The following is a 27,777-nucleotide window of genomic DNA, read 5'->3' as shown; positions in this document are numbered from 1 at the left end:
ACATAATTTATTTTACAATACCGTTTAAAAGTGAACCCGCTACTCCGTCTATCCCCGAAAGCTGCCAATCCCAACTGCTCAACCTCTTTCTGAAATCTCAACTACAAGGTTTATGTAAATATAATTTCAAGTCTCGTTTATTTCGACAAGTTTTTTGCTCTCTGCTTTCAACACCTGTTGTTGGTGCCCACGTGTTGCATGAGAATGGAACATCATCGGATGGCAGAGCGGGGGAATGAGTGGAATTTGAGTAGGGAGGGGAAGAGTGGATAGGTGCGGATAACAGCAGTAGAATTCCGACAACATCGGTTAATAACCGGTAATGCACCCTCGGTAATGCACGGCGATGTTGTCGTTTGTCAGCCCATACACCAGCATGGGTGGCATCGATGATGAAACCTGTCATCGTTTTTGGAAGAAGTATCTTTGTCGAGGGGTCGTGAATAATAATGGCAGCATTCTTCGCGTGAGTGTGCATTGAGGAAAAGAAGAATTATTGGTTATTGTGCGTTCCAAGCTAAGCAGCAAGGAATTTTGAAAGTTTACAAATATGGCTGTATATGCAAACTTGAAGTTGTTATTTAAAGAAATGAGCTTTTCTAATCAACAGCTTTTTCTGAATCTTGTCCTTTCCGTACATTATACCATGAAATTTAAAGATTTTCTTCACTTCTCATATTATTTTAGACATACTATAGTATGTCATAGTAGCACAATGTGTTATTTATTCATACAAACCATGAAACAAGGGCCCCATTCTGTCCAGCCAACTTCCAGAGAATTCAACACAAATGTGGTATAAACAAAGCGTGCAAGGGACGGACTAATTGTCTTAGTAAAACAGTTACTAACAGTTAAGTTATTTAAGATTTTCCTTTAATATTTTTTTTCTAATGTAATTTTTTTGTTTTTGTAGGTCCGTTGTCTATACGCCCCAAGGGTTGCCAGATTAGCCCTCGAGAGCTCATCTTTAAAAGATCTCCTACAATATGGTACGTAAAATACACAGAAAAGCTCGGTTTGAATGATATTGTATGAGGAAACTATTTTAAAGAATTGTATTTTAAGGATTTAAATACTGCCAAGTGAACTATTAAGGTATTGAAAGGTTGGGAGCGCATGCCCGCCATTAGCAATAAATATACTTGACTCGGGCATTGCCCTCCTAAAGCGAACGAAGTCCTCGTTGATATTTCGTTATCAGCTAGGACTTACTCCAGTAATGACGGTTTCTGAAGTAGAATTCGTAGAAATAAATGTAAAGTGGGTTGCTCGGTTTCACTTAGCAACTGAAATAAATTTTCAGGAAATGATCATGTGACCTCGCTGTCGGTTGAAGCGAGTCATAAATTGCTAGAAGTGTTTTTTTTTATAGCAGATCTGTAGTGTTCGTGGTTAATAGTTCCTGGATATGAATTATTTTATTTCGATTTTGCAGGTATGCCGCAGCTGGGGCAGGAACTTGGACGTGGTCACTTCGGAGTGGTTTATTCCTGCAAATCATGGGCCGGCTATTCTCCCTGTGCGGTGAAGACTGTGGTTCTTCCTGCGGATAAGCACTGGTACACACTTGCCATGGAATTTTACTACCACAGGTAAGAAACGTTCAACTTCTTCAAATTGGAGATTAATATAAAAACGTAGCCCTTTTTTTTTAAAAAAAACTTTTCATGGATGAAACAAATTATATAACAAGCATGGGCAACCCCAGGCACGTTATTCGAATTTCTTTAGTTTTAAAGCGAAAAAATGTCAGTAGAAAGGTTGCAGACCCCATGCTGTAGAATTTTCTTATTAAGATTTTATTTTTCTATTTGTTTATTAAGGTTTCACTAGGGGTCGCATATAAAATAAATTTTTAAATTAACTCTTTCAGAATTTTATAAATCTGAAAGGGTTTATGCTTAAAGTGACTTCAGTTCAGCATTAAGCACTAAAAAGGCTTTCTTTTTTTCATAATGCTTCAAACAAGTTAGCGTAACTTGAACAATCAATGTTCAAGTTCTGAACTGAACATGGATTGTTTTAAAAAGGCTATTAAATTTTATTTTATATGAAATAAAATAGGAATTTATCAATACCTTATGTATATAATACTTGAATATAGTTTAGTTTGGCCATTACTTTATAAAACCTTGATACAGTATATTTGGTGTAGAATTTCCTCAGTCTGAGTCTGCCATGTGATCTAATTTGATATCAAATGTTTCTGATAAGTCCAATGTATTCAATGACATTAAGAATGAATCTTAAAAACTGAGTCAGACTATGTTCTAATGGAAAGAATCCATTTTAACTCACTTGGGAGGCATGCTGGATTTTGTGATCGACTTGTCTGTGATATTTGTCATTAAAGTGAATTGCAGAATGCTCTAGTCGAAAGTAAGGTTCCTGTTCAGAGGTTAGTTGATTTAATCAGTAAATTCCCTTCCGGGGAATTTACTGGGATCACGAATATCATAGAAGTCGATCCGAATCCAGCTTACCTCACAACAGTTTTTCACAGATAGCCCATCATCCAACCCAACCCCCATATAACGCCAACCACACTGTCATAATTCTACTGAAAAAAATATAGTAACGTATATAATAGTGAATTTATCTGCTTTTTATTACCGTGTAGTTGATTATTACACAGAAGTGGTACAATGAAATGTATTATTTCATTCATATGCTTTTATCTAACTGGAATCAATGTTTTTATAATGGTGGTTAGTTTGACATTTTTACAGTTAAATATCATTCCACTTTCTTTCACTTTAAGGGAACAAATAAAACCAAAAAATATTTCGGATAATTAAAATTCTGCTCTATCCTTCTCGTTAAAAATTAGCTCATTTAGAGCTGGTTAATATCATAAAATCGATTCCTGGTTTGGTTTATCGAATGATATACGGTTTATCTTTTTAGATGCAGAACTCGAGGCAACTATCGTGAACAAACATCAAAAACAGACTGCATTGATAATGCATAATAAATTCTAAATTCTCCTGTTTTTTTTTTTTTTTAATAATTGTACTAAATACTATAGGTTCTAATCTTTCGTGCTTGGAGTTTTTCATTAAAAAAAACTCCACCTTCCTTGGTATCGTATTTCCTTTTCAGTATTAATAATTTTGTTAATTGAAGCAAGCTCTTTCTACAAAGCAAAAAAATTCCATCATTCATACCTTACAAGAAACAAAACGTGCTTGCCCAATTTCGCTTACAACTTTACCAAACTAATAACTTCGGCCATCGTTGCAAGCAATTCATTCTAATGATTAATAACACGCTGCCCGAAGGTAACCCTCATAGATCCAACCTTCTGTTACTCTCAAATTTTATTTCCTCTGGTTCTTGTTTCTCCTAACAGTAAAAATATATCCTCTTCTGTTTTTATTGATTTCCTTTAGAGCCTTATACACCTCTGTTAGACCACCCTAAGAAGTCTGATTGGCAAGCTTTGCAATCCATACTTCATAACCCATTCTTCATATGGAAATGGAGTAGCATCCATCACCTATCTAATTGCTCTTGCCTGACCTCTTTCTAAAAGTTCTGTCTTTCTTCAAGTGTCGATTGAAAATTTGAACACTATTTTAAATGACATCTCACCATATTCTTATATAAAGGGGCGATCACAAGTTTCCCTACTTGTGAAGTTTCTGTTTATTATAAACAAGACCCATGTGCTTTGCTAGCCGTCCGTTTACACTGCTTAGAAAATTTCATCTCGAACTGAATCATAACCCCTGAGTCTTTCATCATGGGCAACTTTTAGCTCCTAGCTTGTAACTTCTGCATTTCTGTTCCCCAAGCACAAACCTTACTTTTAGAAACCCTGAACTTCAGTTACCATTTTTCAAACCATTTGTGCAACGATATAAGTCATTTTGAAGCGAAGAAAAATCTAGTTTTCGTTGCTAACTACCCTTCCTACCTTATAAATTATCAGCAAACTTTTGATACCTTCCTGCCTCAATCAATGTCAGTAAGGTAAATAAGAAATAGAAGTGACCAACTCTGATCCCTGAGGGACTCAATTTGCTACGCTGGTCCACCCTGAGTTATGCCCATTTTATATCTTCTGTCTTCTATATTTTAGCCACCCCTTAATTGCAAGATCCAACGAAGGATCTTGCAATTTGTTCCAGTTTATGTAATAGTCTTTTTCATGGGAACCGTATCAAACGCTTTACTGAAGTCCAGAAAAATCTTGCATCCAACTGTTTCATGACTTCGTTATAATAATTAACTAAAATGGTCAGGCAAGACTCCCTTCACGAACACATGTTAGTGATCCTTTTAGGAACACCATTACTGTCGAGTGGTCCTGTAATGTATCCTTAATTAGACTCCATGATCTCGCCCACCATTGAAGTCAAAACTCATTGGTCTGTAGTTGCCCATCACGTCCTTCGTGCATCATCTCCATCAGTGACTGGGGATTCGACAGCGCTTCACCAGTCCACGGAAGATCTCATTAACATTCTAAACAGAATGATGCATTCATGTGCGGCCTTTTTACTCTAGCAGGATTTATACTGGAGCCTTGCCTTCGCTCGGCTTCAGTAGTTTCCACAATATGAGCATCTCCAAGATGGATATACTACTAAATTTACAAATATGGATATACTACTAAATTTACAAAGTCGAATAGCCTTTCAACTGTAAACATGGTTGCAAAGTACAATTCCAACTCGCCACTTATGTTCGACTTTGACTTTTCCAGTTTCATCAAGTAAGGGACCTTCCTGATTTGCTCTCTTCCTTTTTGCATTCACGTATAAAAAAGAACTATCTCCATTTCTAGCTATTTGCTAAGGATTTCTCATATTCAGCTTTCGCCTGTCTTACCTTATTGTTACATAAACCCTTATAATATTCAGATAAGTTAGTATCTAGCGACAGTACCATCCTTTGTTGTTGTTTTTTTTTTTTATTTTTTTCTTTAGCTCAATTAAACTCTTGACCTCTCTGGTCATCCACTTGGGCAGCTTTCTTTTGCAAAATTTCTGCACTGCAACAATGTATTCGTAGTTCTCAGAATAAATCCACTGATTACTTCCCGTAACGAATTCGTATCCACCAACTTCTCTCCAGTTAACTGAGCCAGGATTATAGTCCCCTCTCTAGATATCGAAATCCTAACATTTTTTCCCTTTCTCACAAATCATGGCGCGCCTCCGTAGCCAGGTGGGAAGGAGCAGCAGTGCGTAGCACACGCTTCTTGATTAGACCGGGGTTCGAGCCCGTCACCACCAAATACGGAGGATGCGGAAAGGTCACGGAATGACCACCGCATATCCTGGAGCAATATGGCCTTAGTTGCTAATGCTCCTAAAAACCAAATAAACAAACATGCACAAATCATTGGACAATACCCCATTTTATTAGTGGTCACTTCCTACATTTAATTTTTGAATGAAGTTTGGGTACCATGGTGAGAACAAAGTTGACAATATTAGAGCCCCTTGTACTTTCTTTGACATGTTGGAATAAATAAGTCATCCAGACTGCTCAGACATCTGTTTCGCCATGGTGTTATTGGCCCATTCATGATTTCCAATTTCTAAGAAATAGACTGAAATCGCTCATAATGAGGCAGTCACATTTTGATGCCCATTCACTTTTTTTGTCTCCTTTTATATCTTGATGGAATCGTTCATCCAATTCCTCGCTGAAGAAGATAATCTCTGAATTTTCGGGAAAACAAATAGGGCAATGCAAGAAAAACAAGCCTCATGCTCATCTGCATCTCACTTTCCAATGTGCTTGCATAATAATACATTTCTTCTCTAACGTTGAGAAGAATGCCTTGAAGCCAATCCATGCGTCTTTTTCAACAAGTGCTTAACGTTTCTTCGTTGCTCGTTTGAAGTTAATTTGTCTAGAAGCCTTTAGTTTCATGCCAGATACGCTTGGAAGTGGATTTAAAAATATATATTTTAAGCACTTAATTCATGTCTAAAACTTTTACAAACTACTTTATAATCCAAATATGACATGAAAGGGAGGAAATAAGACTTTATATGGGTCGACTTTAAGACTTTTTATATATAAGACTTTATATATTTTGTCGTTAATAATCCTATTAAGTTCTTTGCTTCGTTCCAATATGACACAATGTATTTAGTGTAATCTGATTTCTGACCCACCAACATATCTAACCTTGTCTTCACAAAATAGGCAATTCATATTTAATTTTAACAGATGCTTGAGGTTCTCGTATGTCTATGTTAAGCAAACCGAATGTGCGATTCAAGCAGTAGAATAAATATTCTCCCTTACGAAGGGAAATGCCTTTTCAGGCTAGTTTAAAGGAACCGATAAACAGTCTGTTCACTTGGGTCATAATACTGGCGTTTCTGTTCATTAATCCGTAAATTTTGCTGCAATAGCTCTTTCTGAGAAAAGTGTGGAACTCTTTCTCACTGTATCAGAGAAAAATATCTTTGAACAGAATACGTCTAACTTGGCTTTTTAAATCCTAGGATCAGTATAATAGCTTTTGCACTTTAGATGTGCCTTCTAGATCCACGCTACACAATGGAAATAGTAAAGGGCAGAAGTTTTCTGTCCTTGACTCCATTTCCTCAATTGTTCGAGTATTGCACAGAGCCCATCTATTTCATCACGAAATACAGACAATACATTGAATTCTTCCTTATACGCCAAAACTACTTCAAACGTAGCAAAGTGTCAAGTTTTAGTTACTTACCAATGCTACACGGCAGGCAGGGATTTCCCCTAAAGTGGCCTCCAGCAATCGACGAACTACGAGTAGGCGCCCCTCCACCCCCAAGAGCATGTTGTCGGCTGAAGTTTCTGGGAAGCATTTTGTCAAGTTACTGCTCATCGAAATTGCAACACTTCATGTCGCAAATCATCAGAAAAATTCTGAAGTACTTTTGCAGTAATTAAATGCCCTTTTGTTCTTAATTAATTCTCAACTGTAAAGAAATGATGAATTGTAATTCACTTGCTCATTGTACATAAAAAAAAAAAAGTAAACTGCAGCCATTATCAGCCCACTGCAGGATGGAAGCCTCCTCAACGATTCATGTTGTAGGATATGGACCATAATCTGCCACGCTGGTCCAGTGTGGGTTAGCAGATCGACTGTATTTAGCAGTCAGGGGCTTGAACCCCGATCTACTCAAAAGAGCGTGTGCTACAGCATTCCTGCTCTGACCACTCGGCTACTGGAACTTTAAACATTGATGTGTAGGACAGTATTCACTGACTGTGGTTTACACTTCAATACGTTACATCATTTAACTTTAAAGCCAAACGTTAATTGTAGGTCACTTTATTTTATTTGTATAACAGTTTGTATTTATACGACTTGCCTTTTTATTATGTACTGATATTTCTTGTCTGCTTGTACCATCGGTTAATTTTCCTGCATGAAGTGTGCAGTCTGATTATCTATCTCCAGACAACCCATACTAAATATTTTTCCACTTTAAACACTTCTAGTTGTGATAGAAGCTATTATTTTGCTATAATAATAATAATAAGTCCCTGCTTAAAATTAGTCTGTTAAATCTTCCTCTTCTTTTCACAGAAATATCCCCACCCACGACAGGATTGTACAGCTACGAGGGACTGTAATCGACTATAGACACGATCGTCGGCCTACCGTTTATCTGGTCATGGACAGAATGGACAGGGATCTGTATTCTGCCCTTTGGAATGGCTTGGCATGGATTACCAGACTACAGGTATGTGTGTGGCAGCTCTTTTACACGGAGTAATGAAACTTTCTGGAAATCTGGTTGGTTGCTAAATAACATCCACTAAATATTTTTTAGTTATAAAATTTGTAATTTCTCTCTGTTTAATTTACACTACTATACTCATCTCTTGTATCTTTTACATCCATGGCTGTTGGTTACGAGTGACTTTCTTTTTTTTTTAATTTTAGGTGGCGCTGGATGTCGTTCAAGGAATTAGATTCCTGCATAGTCAAGGTCTGGTGCACAGAGATATAAAGCTCCACAATGTCTTGGTAAGTAGCCGCTATTTCTAATTTAAATTCAACTTGGCCAACTTTTGACCAAGCGCTGTTAATCGAAGGAAAGCAGCTAATTAAAATCCAGATCCTTGGTGAAAAACCAATAGTAACTGTTTATGCTCAAAATATTTATAATAAGGTTCCTCTCACATGAGGAACAGGCGAAAAGGAACCTGTTATAAAATTAGGTCATGTATAGCGACAGATTCAAATGGCCCACGTATTATCAAGGGGAATCAACTTTTTTCATAAATTTAAATTGTTTTATTGTAACATTTTTGTGTTATTTAAATAAAAAATAATAAGAGGCTTGGTGTTGATGAACACATCACAATAGTTAAGTGTAGAATGGATCTCGTAGCTTTCAAAATAGTCTTCTACTTTTAAGTCTTTAACAATCTTATTATTAATAATACGAAATTCCAAAAATACTTAGTATATGTTGTTTTCTAGTAGGTGTTACATACCTTCCTAGTTGGATTTCTCCTTAGTTTTAATAATACGCTGTCCATCCTTTAGATACACAGCCTGGTTTGAATTGATCTGTCCTCTTCGCGTCTAACAAACCTCTGTTGGATTTCTCTCAAGTTCCCAACATCGTGCAAAACATTTCTTTTGTATTTTTCACCTATTGTCTGCATGAACATTAGGTCAACATCTCAGTATATTAAAGGTCACGGGTAATAATCGCTTGATTCATCAAAACAACCTTCACTGCGTTGCACATCGCTCTCCTGAAAGGTCACGCACGCTAAGAAAGAACCGCGATCTAAACTTGTCGACAAACGACTTCCATGAATAAAAGTATTGTTGTATGAACTACTTCTCACTCTTAAGACAACTGTTCATTCATAATCTTCCATGATCTCACCTTCCCTCCCTCGATTTCATTACATTACATTGTTAATTGCTGATTATCAATTTTACACCACTTTTCGTGTTCTGAGCATTTTTTTTTTTTTTTCTCTTTGACACACAGCTGGACAAGAACAATCGAGCTAAACTATCGGACTTGGGTTTCTGTAAAGTAGAAGTGATGATGTCTGGCAGTGTCGTGGGAACACCGATCCACATGGCTCCAGAAATGTTCCGAGGTCAATACGACAGCAGCGTTGATATCTACGCCTTTGGAGTGTTATTTTGGTACGTCTGTTCAGGTCAGCCAAGGTTACCCTACGTATATGAACAATGCCCGCACAAGGAGGAGCTCTTCTCGATGATTAAAAGAGGTAAGAACTTGATGCGTATATTTTACTCTTAAACTAAGTTTTTATATTTGGTTTCCTCTAACAAAACTTGTCAAATTAATTTGTATCTTATACAAGTCGCGAGACATCTGCTCATGCAGATCGTGAGAGACGATTCCCGCATTGAAAATTTTTAGGTATAGTTTGTATTCAGCGCCTTCATCATGCATAAGTTGTAGTACTGACGCATGCGCAGTTTCTACGTTTTGATCACCTTTTTTTCAGAACTGAATAAAATTCGCCTACGTTTGTTTAATAGTAATATTATTATTTTTTAAAGAAATAGTAATTCAAAGGGATAAATTAAATGCCGATGAACAATGAGGCATAAAGAAACGGAAATAAAATGCAGAACTTGCTCTATTGTTTTTAAAAAATAATTCTGGGAAGCAGTCTATTAAAGTAAAATGTTTTTTGCTTTAAAAATTGCATCCGTTTTTATTCTGTTCGATTTGAACATTCCATTCTGTTTTAAAAATTCAGTAAAATCGGTCTTTTAGCCATACTGATATCGTATTATCATTTAATGTATTGAGGCTATAAATAGATTTCCTTATCTTTATGAACTGACTTGACGTTGAATTTATATTCAATAACTTCTAGATTTTACGTCTTTTAGTGTGAATTTTTCTGCAATAATTTGTTCTGTCTCGTGCTGCCATCTTCCGGTCATTTAGTACACTAAATGCCAGCGTGCAAAAATTGAACTCTAGGGCTTCGGTAAAATAGGGCCTCTTAACCTGGATCTTTTTGTGCATTCTCAAATTAATATTTTAGTATTTCTGCAATTAATTAGTACATAAGAGATTATCAATAATCTAAAATGTTATTTTAACGCAGTATGTAATCGATAATAAATTATTTACGATGAATATGATTGGCGAAGAATGTTAATCCACTCTTCTAAAAAAATCAGAAAATACTTTATCCTTCTCATCTGTACACACAGGACTGAATTTACCTCTAGATAAATAAGAAAATGGTTCGGGGGTCAATCCATAATCTGATAAAACTTAAGAGCTGTTGAATTAAATTCTAGATGTGAAATTATTGTGAGTGGTTTAAATTACAGAATATGCTACAATCAATCCACTTTATTAGATAAAAAATCTAATTTTGTTTCTTCAATTATTATTATTTAAACTTTGTCGATCCTGAGTATGAATATTTTGCCCACAGCTTCAACCCAAGTGCAGTGTAGGGTCATAATCTTTGATTTATAAAAATATCACATTATATTCATTAGGTTTACTTGATGAGATAGACGATACCTTATTCTCTTAAAAAAACATTAAGGAAACATAAATACTTGTGAATGTTTATCTGAAGTTTATTTTTTATTTATTATTTTTATTTTTTTTATCTTTGCAGGTTTAAGACCAGAACGCCTTCCATACTTCGATGAAGAATGCTGGAAACTAATGACGGACTGCTGGAACGGAAATCCCTCCAAACGACCACTACCGGGAGACTTAGAATCACGAGTAGCGGGAATCCTAGAACGCTTCCGCACCCACCGGATTGTCGAAGTGAGCCAATCTCAGAACTTCGGGGAGTCGCACGACGCAGACTACTGGTCCTCGACGTCTTACGACGAATCGTCCAAGTCGTACTTAGTGGTCACCGACGAAATGGTGTCCAGATAACGGAAGTAAACTGGGGTTCGCTTAGGGGAGGTCGAAGAAGTATATTTTCATCAGCGGTCAGGCGTATTTAAGATCTGACAGGTGCGGAAGTGGAGCTGATGGGGCAGGTACCCCCTCCTCCACGTCTTCTCCGAATCAAGTCATTCGTCACATCCAGGAGAGTTGGAAACCTCCATCGATTCAATCCATTGTCACTTTGAAGCTCGCGGTGAGTTGGCTAGTCTCGTTGGATTTGGTGTAGGCATCTGGAACGAGGCTGATCCTGAATCCTAATCTTGCTCCTTACTTGCAGGCATCATCGTTGTAATCGAGGATACGCAGATGGTTTCACAAGTGCCTTAGTAGCCTGTCTACCCACGGAGCTATATATATATATCAGCTTGGTGTTTGTGGCTGAATAACGAAACAACCGTTTCGTGTATTTAACCCCACACTCCTGTTTTTTTCTCTTGTTAATGATTTGTGTTTTTGCATTGCTTAACAATAGTAACTGTTGTTGGCTTGTGGACGTTAAGCGCCCGCGCATGTGGGGCTCCAACTAGTTGAATTGGTGCTACGTATTTGCTTGCGTTTAGCTTTAGCCATCCACCAGTTTAGCAGTGCTAATGCTCAAGGAGCACGACGCAGATTGTGGCGCCATCTCTTGAAGGTATGCTGAAATTATTTAGGTGTTATGGCTGCAGCTGCCCATCTAACTGCAAAGGGGCAGCAATCAAATCTTGTTTTTCTTTTCTTTTTTTCTATCTTTTTTTTTTAGCTTTGACAGTTTAGATGTTTTGGTTTTCCTTAATACCTACTTATTTCTTTTACTTATGACAGTTGTATGGTTTTGTTTGAGAAATATTTAGTTGTAATAGTCATGTGGGGATTTTGTGACCTAACGTTTGACGATGCCATCTTAAAGGCAAAATGTTTGGCCAGTCATTATTTGTTGCAACATTCTGTAAACGGTGGTATAAAAGGTTTTATTTAGGTTGTTGGGATTGATAGGTTAAAGCTTGCCAGTAATTCGCGGCTGTTATTGAAATGTCTAATTGGGAATGGAAAAAAAAAATGTTTGCGGTTACATTTGAAAGTATATCTGAACTGCAAGTTGATAAAAGAATACATCTGACAAATGCGGTATTAAATACGCTCAAATGTGTACTTTAAATGTTTGCAAAATCTGAATAAGTACGTCGATATTCAACAACTGAAATATGCAGTTATAAATTTGGCAGCAACGATGCGGGTACATTTGTGGAAAGAATGCGAATATAATAATCGGTAATTCGAGATTACAAATGTAATATAATGTCCGTTATTTTAGAAATCAGTGTTTACCATCCTTAACTTATTTCAGTTGTTGAATATCGACTTGAATCCTAATTGCTGTTAAAGAATGTGCATTGTCTGCAAAAAATAAGTTCCGGGGATTTTGTTGTTGTTGATCTTGCGATGATAGTTCTCTAGAAAGTTATTCTATTGGACCTACACAACTTTTAATTGTATAAGATTATATCAATTAATGTACCATCTTTCTCATTTACTTAACCATTATCTTAAGGTGACCTTGTTCAATATGCTGAAGTCTGTCGTGGGTAAAACAAATGCTTGTTGCATGAAGTTCCATCGATGGAAAATCCAGTTTACGCAATGGGAATGATTCGGACTGAACGTTTGTACCTTCCCCCTTCTTAAGACTTCGCATGACAACAGGGGTAATAAGTTTTAACTCGTTTCTTTCATCCCCAATGCGAACTTACTTAAGGGGCAACTTGAAACTAATTTCGTGGTAGACTACATCACATTATGAATACGAATAATTTACGGTTATTTTTATGGGGAAAGGGACAGATAAAATAACTTAAGTTCCTGTACCTAGTCAGCGTCAACTTGTGAAAAGGTCTTCTTGAAGAATTATCATCGCAGAGTCTAACATCTTAAATTCCACTTTTAACGATTAAAGAAACATGGACTTGTCTAAATCCATGCGTTGAGGTTGAAGCTTAACTAGTCCGTAAGCTTCTGTTATGCTTATGGACTTACATAAACTTCTGTTATGTCGATTCTGATAGCTATTTCTTAAGCTTAACGTACAGTGTCCCTTATCTTCGGATAAGGACACTGTACCTTTTTTTATTTTCCGATTAACTCTATGCTTTGTAAGATTCGCTGAGGCGGGAATGTTATCCATCGCAGAAAACCACTTGTAAGATCATCGAGACCTTACATTGATCTTAAGGTGATCAAAATAGTAATTTGACTTAGATTTCAAAATTAAATCTTCATCTATACTCGATGTGAAAGTCTTCGTAAACACAGGAGGCAGAATTCGTAACACTCCATCTGAATTTCCATTAGGAATGAATCTCAAGACACGAAGAAGCTGCATTTTTTTTATAATTAAAACCCCTTAAATTGACTTGGCTGTTGTGCACCCCATCTGCCGCCTGAGTTTGCGATTTCTGAAGTTTGTGTAAGAGGTGTGCCTTAACAGCCACCTCATGATTTTCTAAAGAAATATTTAATTCGTTGAACAGAACTTAATCTGTTTTAAAAACTGACACGTTTTAACTTTTTGTATGTTTTGAAGATGGCAATCACCCGCTTTTCTATATCTGTGAGCATTTCCTTTTGTTTCTTAAGCTATTAACTGTTCAAAAACAGAGAGGGAATTCTCCCAAAGGAGGCAGTAGAACACTAATGCATTTTATCATTATTAGGGAACGTTTCATTTTTAATAAGAACTTGTGTTTGAGCCATTGGTGAATGGAGAATGCAGTAGTCAGATAAGTTCCTATAGTTTGCGCTATAGGCAGGCCATATGTACATATTTGTGCCATGTATTTCATTCTTTAATCATTCTAGTTTTTGTAATGTATTTTTTTACACTCAAATAAACATTTAAAAAAACAAATTTGTAAGGTTTCATTCAATTACTTGACTCGTTGGTTCCTCAGATGGTGCCACGAATACAAAAGGTGAGAAAGGAAGAATTGCCCAATTAAGTAACTTTATACGCTATTAAAATCACCTATATTAATGTAAATTTTAATATAGGTGATTAAAACATAATCCAAGGACAACAAAATCAAACTGGAATTCCCTGAACAGGATTGATAAATATAAATTAATCAAAACATACACCCTTCATATTTGGTACGTTGTTATCGTGTTCATATCCATTTAAAGACTAAGGAAATTCCTCCTGAAACTGCCAGTTCTTAAGTTTGGGATTTGACTTCAAAGAAATCGAACCAAAAAAATGCAACTCGATTTTTAAGGATCTGTTTAGAAACGAGCTGTCCACTTTGAAAGTGGCAGTCGTGGGGTGCAACTATTGAGTTAATGGGTAGTCCATTAATGGTTTAATGACAATACACTATTTTTCCGATATTTCACTTTTCAGGATCCTGAAAACGAGAACTCTTACAACTTGGCATGTTATAAACCAACCTATAAATGATTGAGCTAGTCGATGGTGATCGTAGGGGGAAAAGAAGCCCATTAATGCAAATAAACCTTTTCTAATTACTCCTTGTCAGTTTTTACATCTTTGTACATGGTTACAAATACGGAGGGGAAGGTCTTCCCGTCCTACGCTGAAGTGATTCTGTGATGTTATCAGCACATTTCGTGAACGAGAGAGACGTCTTTCCTTAGAGCATGAATGTCTGCTGTACAAGACATCTAAACTTAAAAAAAACATACTTTAACCATACAAAGAAAGTTTAGTAAATAAAGATCTATTAAGTTACGTCAATTCCAACTTTGCACGGGAGCACAGAGATATCTCAATCTTGACATAATAAACATGATTTTAGGAATAAAATACAGGAACCTGGCTAACACTCATTTAAATTAACGAGTCATGGTGGAGACTTTGGGTTTACATTTAAGGCCCCGTTATTTTTGTTCAGCAATTAGAGAAGCAAATCCTTGTGTGCACCATGACGCTTAATGGCTAAAACTTGCGAATCCACATGATCAGAATTGGTTCTCGAAGAGCATTTAAATCAACTAAGAATTTTGGTATCGTATAGCTTCAGTAAAGATCCCTAAATGGAGTTACTTCTGATTATAACTGGAGATGGATAAATTTTCGACACTGACTGAATCCGATAATTATCGGATTAGTCAGAGCTCTAAATTAATCTTAAATAACAGAAGTGAAAGAAGAGTAATAAGAGTTGGAATCATAATTTCAACTCAGCCGTAATCTTTAGCATTAGTAGAGGCATACGATACAAGAAAGCAGGCTTATGCAGCATCAGCCAAAAAAAAAAAAAAAAAAACCATTTCAGCGCTCCACTCGTTCCAAGTGCCTGTCCAGTTCAGCCTTAAATTTATTTAGGCTATCAACTTCCACAACAACGGATGGAAGTCTGTTCCACAATCAACCACCCGCTGGCTAAAGGTAAACTTCCGCACATCCATTCTACAACTATCTTTCCTCAACTTGAATTTATGCCCTCTCAGGTTCTTAATCTGAACAAGAAGAATCCCATCAGCATTCAGCTTGCTGAACCCATTCAAGGCCTTATACACCTCAATCAGATCACCTCGCAGGTGCCTACTTTCCAGGAGCTGCAATTTGCAGAACTTAAGTCTTTCTTGGTAAGAGCACCCCTTTCTTCCCCCTCACCAATCTTGTTGCACTTCTTTGTACTCGTTCTAACAACTCTACATCTTTCCTAAAATGAGGCCTCCAGACCTGTATACAGTACTCTAGGTGTGGCCTCACCATTGCCCTGTACAACGGAATAATCATTTCCCTGTCCCTGCTACCAAAATTCCTATATATCACTGACAAGACTCCATAACCTGCCCCTGTACCCATCTGCACTGCTCAGCAAACTTCATATTTGACTGTACAATTATCCCCAGGTCTTTTCTACTTCCCTGAGTAGTACCACACAGTTGGTACGTTTCTCTTGCGTTATTGCTACCCCCATTGCAGTACTTTGCATTTGTTAATGTTAAACTTCAGTTGCTACTTCTCAGCCCATCTTCCCAAATTTTCTAGATCCTGTTTCAGTAGCACACTGTCATTAACAACACTGTCAACCTTTCTATCTGCAAACTTGGACATTAAACCTGATATACCTTCATAAATGGCGCCTCCGTAGCCAGGTGGGAAGGAGCGGGAGTGCGTAGCACACGCTTCTTGATTAGAGCGGGGTTCGAGCCTGTCACCACCAAATATGGAGGATGCAGAAAGGTCAGGGAATGACCACCGCATATCCCGGAGCAATATGGCCTTAGTTGCTAATGTTCCTAAAAACCAAAATAACAAATAACCTTCATAAATATCATTGAATACACAAAACAACAACAACGGGCCCAACACCGAACCCTGGCGAACTCCACGAAGAACAGTGTCCATTGATTACCACTCTGTCGTCTCCCACTCAACCATCCCTTTATCCATTGTAGCAGCTTACCCTTAATACCATTCTGCTCCAATTTGTACAGCAGTCTTCCATGTGTAACAGCAAAAGCTTTCCTGAAATCCAAGTATATGATATCAAAATTATTTTTGGCATTCAGTTCTTTTGTGACCACATCATAGTATCCAATCAAATTGGTGAGACAAGACCTCCCTTTAACAAACCCATGCTGTGTCTTAACTATTACTGCAGTCTTGTCTAGATAACCTGCAATGCTTCTTTAACCAGTGGTTCCATTATTTTCCCCGGAACACAAGTTAAACTAACAGGTCTATAGTTACTTGTGTCACCTTTTGAACCTCCTTTGAATTGGTTATACATTTGCAGACCTCCAGTCCAAGGAAGCTCTCATAATTATGGCTAAGGGTTTGCTTACTTCCTTTGCTGCCTCCTTAAATATAACTGGATAGATCCCAACCACCCAAGGTGCCTTCCTTATGTTTAACTTCAACAATTTCTCCTCCACTTTGCTGTCAGTTATTACAATATCGCATAATTCCGTTAGTTTGATAAACTTCTGGCATTCCCCTCATTGAATAACTCTTCATGGGTGAATGTAGATGGGTGATGCAAAATACTCATTCAGTTTATCAGCTACCTGAGCATGATCATCAATAGTCAACCCATCTATGTTAAGTGGTCCAATCTGATTCATCTGCTTCTAGAGTTTACATAAGGAAAGAACTCTTTGCTGTTTTCGTTTGCAACCTTTGCCAAGATTTCTCGTAATCTGCCTAACCGCCTTTGTGACTTGATTACAGACAAGCTTATATCTGCCATAGGCTTCTGTCACCTGATAATTTATATGCATCTTTTTTTCTTCCCTGCCACGAGTCTCATTAATTCATCTGAAATCCATTTAGGCCTGAACCTTGAACAGCATTTCTTAGTTGGAATGAAAAGCCTAATCTCCTCCAAGATTAAATCCCTGAAGGCTTCCCATTTAGAATTCAACGTTGGTAACATGACCAAATGATCCCACTGTACAGAATTTAAAAACTGAGTCCCTTGTAATCATCTTTACGAAAGCAAAAGCCTTTCCCTTTAGCCTTGATGGTAGTTACATCTTTAAGTAATTCCCATATCAGTACATTATTGATCACTGTCACCCAGCGGTTCCCTTATCTGCAAATTCATAATGCATGCGTCATCACTCCTGATAATCAGATCAAGAGTATTACTCCCTGTGGTTGCCTCCCGAACAAACTTCTGTAGAAAACAGTCGTCCAATAAATCCAAAAAAAAAGTCTTGCGAGTGACCAGCCCACAAATTCCAAATATCAAATATCTTAAAGGTCAAAATCCCCTATTTTGACACTGATTTACTGGCCCACTCTATTTCTCTGCACAATTGCTCATTATACTCATCAGATTCATTAGGCCTATAACACACACACCTATTCTCATTTTTACTTTCCCAGTGCTTATGTCACACCAAACAGACTCAACATTGCATTGTCCACCAACATCATTCAGATGCAGCTCCTTAGATTTTGTTTAAATAACAGCATAACCCCTTATCCCTTTCTGTACACATTTTACTCCCCAAATTCCAATTCTGCACGGCGTATGTCTGTGTGACACCACGTCTCTGACGTCCCAACAATATCTGCCTTTGATGTCTTTGACTAGCGCTTCAAGCTCATCAAATTTATTAACTATACTCCTAGCATTGGAGTGCATACACCTATTTCTACTCTCAGTTACCCTAATATAGCCCGCCCATGTATTTATTTGTTCCACTATGACTCCCAGCAGTCCTGGAAATCTCCATTACCTTCCTGGAAAGGAAGGTAATGGAGAATTGCTAATTCTAATAGAAGCAGTGCAAGAATCACTTTTACCTCTGCCTTTGGCCACTATTATCCTTTTAGTCTGTATATCCCCCCAAGCTAGCCGTTTTCTGACCCACCTAACACTGCCTCAATAGCATCAGCAAATATTCTTACACCCTTCCTATTTAAGTGTATCCCATCCCTGTAGAAGCAGTCCCTCCTGTCAACAAGCACAGACCAGGTTGAAAAAAATTCTGCCCCTTGAGCCTTGCACAATATCTCCAGGGCCGGATTAATCGACAAGGCTGTAATCATGTACTCTCTCCTATTGTTTCTAGGCAGAATTGCAGACACTTTCACATTCAACCCTAACTCGCAACTTTTTTTCAACATTGACCTGTACTTGTCGAGTAAATCTGCAGATCTTGTACTCTTAATGTCATTAGTTCCAACGTGTGCAACAATATCACCTTTTATGCCCTTAAAAGATGACATCTGCTCTACAACATCAACTTTTGCCACTGGCAGACATACCCTGGTCCTATTCCACCTATCCTTCTTGCATAGTATATTCCCCGTCTTCCTGACAATAGAGTCACCGACAATAACTACTTCCTTTGGGACCAGCGCATTCTGCCTTTGAGATTGCCTCTGTGTTGCCTGATGCACAGGAGTCAGCTCTGCCGTTGAGCTGGCCAGCTGAGAGTTTGATGGATCCCTCATATTAATTTTTTCGAGGGCATTTACCCTACACCTCATGCTCTCATAGACGCCCAACAGAACGCTGAAAAGCAGGAGCAGGCATCCATATAACTTAAGTATGCATTACGCTAAGAATCACAACGCTGGTGTAATTCATTGGTCAAGCTGTGAATGTCCTCAGTTAAACGTGTCATCACTTATGTAAACTAGTTTTACCCACCCCATTATTAGCTATTTAAGTTGACATTGTCCTTTTGGGTTGTTACCTGAATACTGTCCTTGGAGTCTATCGGGCAGAGTTAGTCTGGAGAAAACTGCGTGAGATGCTCCTCTTTCGGCAGGAGATCCGAAAAGAAACAGGATGGTGCCTCGAAACTGGGACTCCAAGAAGGTCGTATATGACATTGTAGAACAGTATCCAAATCGAGTCTAGTAGCAAACGCTAGAACACGCATGCAACTCATCTTAAGTACGACTTTCTGACTGCTTCTATGTCCATGCTGGGATCCAGTATGTAGTCTTGGATGCAGAGGTTGGTCAGGGAGGATGGCTGAATATTTGGACAGTAATAAGGCATGGGTATGAAATCTTCTCCAAATCCTCAGTTCGAGATTATTTGTGCTCCATCAACAGAGGTCTAACTGTGGGGATTAATAATCTCATGAATGCGAATGTACCTACTAACAGGCGACAGTTTCAGGGGAATTGGAGTAGTAGACCCGGGCTGAAGATTGGACATTTGGGAGGATTGTTGGTCTTAACAGAAAGCTTTTATTCTTCAACAATAACTAAATACTTTGGAATGTCTTAGTGCTTGTAGGATGATTCTAGACTGGGTAAACTAACCCTAGTAAATCTGAACTGCTCGTTGTGCTTTGCAATCATTGTTTATCCGAACTTGAGCAATAGCAATTTCCCTAAGGATAACAGAAGAGGAACAATCTGCTCCCTGATACATCCTGTGATAAGATTGATTAGCAAGATCAAGCACTAGCCACCCGCCCTATTAACTGGGCTTTCACCTACTGACCCTGCTATTGTTGATCAGTGGTTCAATACGTGTTCTCAGAGCGAAGATTGAATACAATGAACAATTCATATTCAAGAAATAACGTAGAACGATATCATTGAGGTCTGAAACTTGAGCTTGCAAGTTTTTGCATTCTTGTTCTTTTAGATAGTGTTGGCAAAGTCAATTGAAATTCTGATTATCATTTACCCGCTTCTCAATACTCATAGTTTGAGACATGAGTAGCCCTATGTGACATTTGTTTTAACTGCGACATCGGCTGTGTGAAGCTTCAAACAAGTCTACCCTTGGAATTGGAATACATCATCTTTTGCTTATCGCATTTTAATAACCCTTAACGAAAGACTTTATTTTCTAGATATTTTTACAGGCAGACTCTCACATTGGCTGAAGAAATACTTCTTAAAATTAATTTTTATAATATACTTGATTAACTTTTTTAAACAGAAAATTTTATTTAAAATAAAGTTGAGTATTTTAAAGCGGACCAACTAAGAAGTCGATTTATCTTCAAACTTTTTTCTTGAAGAAAGCAAGTTCAAAGTAGTCACTGTACAGTTTTCAACAATTTCAAGACTTTGTTCGCGAAACTTTGTCTCATATCGCTTTACTGGAATCTTCGTATTTTTGAACTGAATTGTCCAGCTGCTCGCTTCAATATTTTCTGAAAACTCCCTCATGGGTAGCTGAGGGATTATGACTGCTTTATTTGTCCTACCAAATTTAAAATATAGGTGTACATTGGTAAGTGACAAATTCCCTTCACGGCAGACATTCTCCCACATCGGATGGAAAAGGCCCGAGTTCGAATCTCGTCAATAACACGAAGAATTATGGGCTTTTTTCATAAAGTGGCTGAGTTCGTGGGCAAGTGTTCTATATCGGCTCAAAGCCTTAGTTTCCTTGACGCTTAACACACTCACTCACTCACCTGTTTTGAAAATCAATATCGCGTGGAAAAGACCTGATTTAAGTCTTACCGTAAACGGCAGCAACTTTAGTGGGTCTCTCTCTCTCTCTCTCTCTCTCTCTCTCTCTCTCTGCCTCTGCCTCTCTCTCTCCCCCACTCTGCTATACCACAGAAGAGTGGACCAGTCTAAGGAAAAGGTTATTTATTTTTTTTCTCTGAGAAACTGGTTTTTCACCAACCGAAATTGACAAATTGACACTCCTGTGGATTCGAAGCTACAATGTTATATATCATTGTGGTGTTACATGTGGATCTCCAACAAAAGTCCACTTTCTTCATGGATCAGAAATTGTCTGTCAGGTTTTTTGGGAACACCTATATTGCCTTCTAACATCTTCCCCCCTTCATCGGCATTGTCTCACTTTGCGAGATTCAAATACGTACTTGCAATGACAAATTGCTTCTTTTGCGTGCACTGTTAAACCTGCTCCTGCATTGCACATTTCGTTCGCAGCAGGAATGGTAACCACATTGGTAAGGGGGTCCAAATATTTTTGGCAGGGTAACATGAAACGTAGGAATGAGATCAGTAACATGGCCTAAAGTGTCATGGACAGAGAAAAGGAAAGGACCAAGAGAAAGGTACAACATGAGTCACCGATCAAAGTATAGCTGGTGAAGAGTAAGCTGATTTATTCAAGTGAAAGATAAGCAATTTCTGCACAATGGTTCGCAAGGAGTCTCTTATGATGTACCTTAGAAAAGACATGGATAATATGTGAATGACATTAGCAAAGACGAGAGTGGGAGAACAAAATTAAAAGATAATTGAACCTATTATCGTTGACAAACTGATGGTTGGAACAGAAGGAGCTTGAGAAACTGTCCGGACCCAACAAAGAAGAGCCCACAATAAGCGGAGTCCGCAATATAAAAATTCGATCAGATTACAAAGCTAATGTCCCAAAAAGTTATTTTAAAAAGTTATGAAATAAAATTATAATAAATAGTTCTGAAGGAAGGAAATTCAGGGGCTGCAATTTTGTGCATTGGTTACCAGACACACCACAAACGTTGAGCAGAGGGCAGGAGAGGTTTCTTCTCCTGCCTTTGTTTAGTCGTCAGCTTATCAAAGGCAATGGGCTCAACTATCTTTTAATCTTTGTTATTACAAATCGACTTTATTTCATACACTCTCTAAGTTATATGTCGATTTAATAGAAAAATATTTCCCAAATTGCGAGTACAGTACGTGAGAAAAAATGATTCCATTACAGCCAAAGAAACAATTTAATCTCTGCTTACTTAGGAGAGGAGAAAAAATATAAAGTACAGGACGAGCATCCTATTATCCGATCCTCGCGTGCAAATTTTCATCTAACCACTCTAATTTGTGGTCTAGACAACCCTGTTTTTCGTGTGTGCATGAGAAGGTCGAGGCGTAGAAATATTCCAACATCTTATCTTTCAGCATAAGTTATCGAGCTTCTTTTGCTGTTAGAAGTCATAATCGCTCTTATCTTAACTAAGATACTGTACATCGGAGGAGGAAAGAATCCCTGTCCATCTGCATAACAGCACAGTGGAAACTTGTTTTCAAGTTTACTGAAGCAGTCACTGGAAGAGTTCGAAGGGTTATTGAAATCGTAGGTCATCCCGTGCCAGTTATCAGTATTAAGCCACAGTTGAGTCCAGGTGACCCTGTTATCATGATTTCCTTATCGATGCTACCACGTAATTCTGGATAACCCGTCTCTTAATAGCATCTTACCCCTTAACACTACCTATTTGAATAGTTTAAGAAGTAGAACGAAGCTGATAACCCAAAGGAAACGTGGGACTATCAGATGAAGTGTCAAGATTGACAAAAGCCTGAAACCACTTTTCAACAACACTGGGGGTGGGCGGTCAGACCACCACATTAAATCAACACGGAACTCTTCTAATTATATGTATTTCGTTTTAAACTGGTTCTAATCGTCACTTAAAGATTTCTTCTGAAGCAGTGACCGGTAATCGCTTTCTGGTCAACTCCAAACAAACGTGTTCTGGAAAATGGGAATGGATTGGTTCAAAAATCTGAATGCATTGAACTTTGTAAGTGTTTATATTTGCTGGCTAAAGGCTGTCGAGGTTAGCAGGATGAGTATAATCGCCGTCCTCAGAACACCAAATGGAAAAGGCCTGGGTTCGAACCTGACCAGTAATACGAGGAATAGTTTCTGAATCAAGGGTCATGGCTTTTCTTACAGCGAACTGATAGAAGAATACACGCAATTACAGACAAAAAAAAAACACTAACCCCTCCCTCCCCCTCATAGCCTTAGTTGTTATCGTTATGACCCCATATATGGTGTTGGTTACTTTAATTTTTAAAACATAAAATGAATTTCTGAATTAATTAATTCCATTTTTGGATTTTAAATTTTTAGAAATTCAAAATATCGAAGTACCAAAACATCTTTCTATACACGTGGAAGGGCAGCAGTCAGCTACTGCGCTACCATAAAGGCCCAAAAGTACGGACCATAACCCTACTGTCATCAGTTTGAAAATAAATCGTACAAATTTCATAACACCGCAATAACACATAAATTGCGTGCGAAAACTGTTGATTTGACTTTGATCTTGTGAAACGCAGTTACTTAACCTTGGCCTTGATTTTAAAAGTACTTAGTGATATGAAGAGAAATGAAAGCTGAAAATGAAAATTATTTAAAAAACATTCTATCATTCATGATCATAAAAACACCTAACATCAAAGACAAATGGGTGAAATGGTCATAATGCTCTACCTGACTAGGTCATGGGGCATTGTCAATGATATTAGCAGGGATAAGGAGGCGATTATCCCTTTGTATAAAGCAATGGTCAGGCCACCCCTTGAGTATTGCGTACAGGTCTGGAGGTCTCATTTTAGGAAGGATTTAGAATTGCTTGAGCGAGTACAGAGAAGGTCAACAAGATTGGTGAGGAGAACAAAGGGATGCGCTTACCAAGAGAGGCTTCAGTTCTGCAAATTGCAGCGTCTGGGGGAACTAGGCACCTGCGAGGTGATCCGATTGAGGTGTTTAAGGCCTTGAATGGGTTGAGCAGGATCGCTGTTGATGGAATTCAGTCTTTTTATATTTTCAGTGCTTTTGTTAGTGTAGAGGAAAATCCAGTAAGCTATGAGTTTCAATATTAGTAATCGAGATTAGACTGTCGTCATATGGCAACAGATAAAGACAGGTACGCAGCGCGTAAAGTTAAACTTTGAACTGACGAAGAAAGGCCATGTAACCGGATAAAATGGAATTTTAATTAACATTTGTTTAAAAGAATGCTATCGCCCACTTTCCTCCGCGATATCCATGCTGGGACGAGAGGGGGTGGGGGTGTGGTTAACTTAAGTGCTGCTTCTTGTTGCCGCCGAAAGATAACTCGAACTACTAAACCATAAACAAGTTCAAATAAACACGTGGTTCTCACTTGTGACTTGGCAATAAATCTGAGATGTGTTTCCCACTTTGCGAAAAAAAATTGCATTCATGAGCGAAAGTTGTTTTTCTTCTTCGAGCGGAAATACATGAATAAACTGTGGACCGATGAAAGGTTGGAGAGCTCCGGATGAAGGGTGATTAATAAATAAAGATAAAAAGAGAAGATTGTGTAAACTGGTACTTAGAAAGGTAGGTCTACCTAAAGTTGGTGTGTGAGTTTATACTTTACTACTTAAACTCCCCAAAAGATCCGAAGGTGTTGGGAAATTTCCACGCAGAGCTGTCGATTATGCAAATCTATTGGAATGTTGACACAACCACTCGAATAATCCCAAAAGCGTGTTCGTTGAGATGAAAATTACATCTTAAATGAAAGTTATCGCCGATGCACTGGAAACGCGCGGCTGGAATCAGTAGAACACTCCTTTGTATAAGTAGCGAGGCGTTTTTCAATTATCTGCACTAACTCTGGCAGATGTTTCTTCGTGCGTTCGTTCGGACAACGTTGCTCGTGTTCTTTGGGCTCCTCTTTACTGATTTAATATCACTACAGAAAATGTCTCACCAAGATGTAGAACAAAAGCCATAGTAACGAAATCGCCTTTCATCCTCTGCCAATATACTATGTGCCTTTATGTAAAATTTTAAAATTCTCGAATAATGAGAAGTACACTTTTTTGGTCTTTAGCATCTGGCAACTAACCTAACTGAGCACTTCATTACTTGTTCGAGATGAATGGCCTTTGATCTGTCTACCTTTCGAAAGTCTTACTTGGCAATTTTGGAACGGTCAGGGGTTGTTTATGTGATGGTGGATGAGACCCAGACGTTGAAATTATGTTTGTTTACAACTTTGTGTGAAAAAGTATGATCGTTTACATCGCATCTTTCAAGGTTGAACCCATTTTATAAATTTAAAAATGGAAGCGATTGCACAAAATTAATGAAAAACAAAGCCATATATTCTTCTTCTTCTGGCGTTATAATCCAGGGTGGGTCTTAGCCTTCTCAACGATGTTCCACCAGTAAGTCCTCCCAGAAGTTAAACTTCTCCAAATTCTTATTCTCATGATTTTTAAGTCCTCTTCTACGTCATCCATCGATCTTTTCCGCGGTCTTCCTTTTGTCCTCCTACCGGTAGGTTTCCATTCCATTATCCTCTTAGTTGTTCTGCTGTCATCCATTCCCATAACATGTCCCAGCCAGGCAAGTCTCTGGCTCTTCTTCACAAATCTGACGATGTCCGCACCTGAATAAGATTGTCAAGTTCATGGTTCATTCTGATCCTCTAGGATCCATCAACGTCTTGTACGGGCCCAAAGACTTTTCGCAAAATTCTACTCTGGAACACTCTCAACAACTGCTCATCTTTACTCGTTAATTCCCAAGCTTCACAACCGTATGTTACAACTGGTCTAATTAGACTCTTGTATATTCTTAATTTTAAATGTCCGTTCAATACTCTGAACTTCGTTAGTTTTGCATGTCCATAGAAGCATCTGTTTCCACTCAGGATATGGATTTAATTTCATTAGTAATAGAGTTGCGGTAAAATTTCAATTTGCAGGAAAATTCTCACGTGGAAGAAAGTTTTCAAAATTTTTAAAATTTTAATTTTTCATTAATAAAATACAGAACTGCATCTAAGTAAGTCTCATTATAATCATTTTGTAACATGTGATTTATTGTTCTGATATTTTAATGCATTTCACTGTAACGAAATTTCATTACAATGAATATATGTTGTTTGCAGGCACGAATTCGTGACATGTGGACATTTCACTGCATTGCTAAGGCCAGGTGATAAAAGGAAGCGAACTTTTCTGCATCAGCCGAAAAATAAAATAAACGAGATAATAATAAAACGAAACAAAATATCCATACTCTTCCCATTCCCACAAGGGAACCACTTTCACTTTATACTTTGCCCCTGCCACATTGGGGGCAATTTATTCCAGCATTTGACAATCCACTGCGCACAGGTGAACTTCCTGAGATCCAATCTTCTGTTATTCATGATGATTTTATATTTGTGACCCTTAGTTCTCGTCTAATCTACGAGGGAGAACACACCTTTTATCATTCAGTTTACTCAACCTCTTCAGCACATTTATACGTGTTAATCAAATCATCCCTCAGATGCTTAGTTGCCAAACTTTTCAGCCCACACCTCTTAGGCCGTTCTTCATGTATACATCGATTTTCGCTCATCACTAATCTGGTCGCCCCTCTCTGAATCCACTCCAGAAGTTTTAAGTCTTTGTTGAAGGGCGGTCTCCAGAGCTGAATGTTCCAAATGGTGTCTGGCCATCGCCTTGCAAATAGTGATAATGACGTCCTTCTCGCTACTACTAAAAGCCCTATAAATCAAAGAAGAACACCATGTAATTTCCTAGCCACCTATTTACCCTTTCATGTCAGATTGAATCGGTATATCTGAGTCCGTTTTCTCTTGAACCACTTTTAGCTTTCACCCCATAAGGTTATAAGTGACTCCAGGATTTGTGTTACCAAAATGCATAAATTCACACTTAGAAGTATTAACTTTGGTGGCCATTTTTGGCACATATATGCAACCGATCCAAGTCTTTATGAAGCAACATGGCCTGACTCCAATTTTTTACTCTCCTTTTTACCTTAAAATCATCTGCAAACGTTTAGAACTCACCTTAGATACTCTCATCAATATCATTTATGAAAATTAGAAATAAGAGGGGATCCAACACCGATCCCTGAAGGATCCCACTTATTACGCTGGTCCACCCTGAACGCTGATCATTTATTACATCTTTTAGCTAGCCCACGATCCAGCGAAGGAGCTTAATAGAAATCCCAGTGTGTCCCAGTTTATATAGCAGCCTTCCGTCAGGGACGGAGCTGGGTTTTTGTTTTTTTTGTTAGTTGTTGGCGCATCGGCTTCGGTGGCCATAATGCACCTTCCAAAGTTTTTTGCATTTTACTCTGATCCAAGGCCGAGGCGGGATACGAACCCGCGACCTTTGGGTTGCCAGACAGGCACTTTACCCATCTGGCTAGCCCGGTGTCCGAGCTGGTACCAAAATCTTTAGTCTAGTTATATAATATCAAAATTCTTACTAGCATCCAACTGTTTAATGACTACATCATTGTAATTAACCAGATTAATTGTAATGACAGATTGAAAACACTGCAAATCAGACAAATCTTTTATAGACAACAATTATCGAGTGTTAATGATCGTTGAGATGGAAATTGAGTCTCAAATGAAAGTCATCGCCGATGTACGAATTACGTTATCATTAAGCTGAATTCCTTAGCAGCGATAGTAACCAGTTTAAACTTGATGTTCCTCAGAATTAGCCTGCGCGGTAGGACAGTGGTTATAACCACTGTCCTCCTCACACCTGGTGGAAAAGTCAAGGGCTCGAATCCCGTTAATGACGCGAAGAACTCTTTTCATTCCGTGGCTAAGTTAGCCGGTCTCAAACGTGGATGGCAAGGTTCCTCCTCCGCAAACTCAGGTTTTTCATCCAGAAAAGGAGGCTAATCGATCAGAGAACACATGCAGCTTA

The 27,777-nt window shown here is 38.1% G+C and overlaps 1 protein-coding gene across 1 annotated transcript in view; it reads left to right on the top strand.

Annotated features, from left to right (window-relative positions):
- LOC150076235 (dual serine/threonine and tyrosine protein kinase-like) overlaps positions 1-11,592 on the top strand; it is a 56,582-nt gene extending 44,990 nt beyond the window's left edge. Inside the window, exons 11-16 of the mRNA XM_090387977.1 lie at positions 917-992; positions 1,439-1,595; positions 7,553-7,709; positions 7,913-7,996; positions 8,982-9,231; positions 10,621-11,592. Coding sequence (XP_090244103.1) covers positions 917-992; positions 1,439-1,595; positions 7,553-7,709; positions 7,913-7,996; positions 8,982-9,231; positions 10,621-10,895 — 999 coding nt within the window. The 3' untranslated portion in view covers positions 10,896-11,592. The remainder of the gene's footprint in view (positions 1-916; positions 993-1,438; positions 1,596-7,552; positions 7,710-7,912; positions 7,997-8,981; positions 9,232-10,620) is intronic.
- The last annotated feature ends 16,185 nt before the right edge of the window (positions 11,593-27,777 follow it).

The sequence above is a fragment of the Mastigoproctus giganteus genome, chromosome 13 (genome assembly GCF_048544385.1).
Source record: "Mastigoproctus giganteus isolate SK-2022 chromosome 13, ASM4854438v1, whole genome shotgun sequence".
Lineage (NCBI taxonomy): Eukaryota > Metazoa > Arthropoda > Arachnida > Uropygi > Thelyphonidae > Mastigoproctus > Mastigoproctus giganteus.
This window is presented reverse-complemented; position numbering and strand designations above follow the sequence as displayed.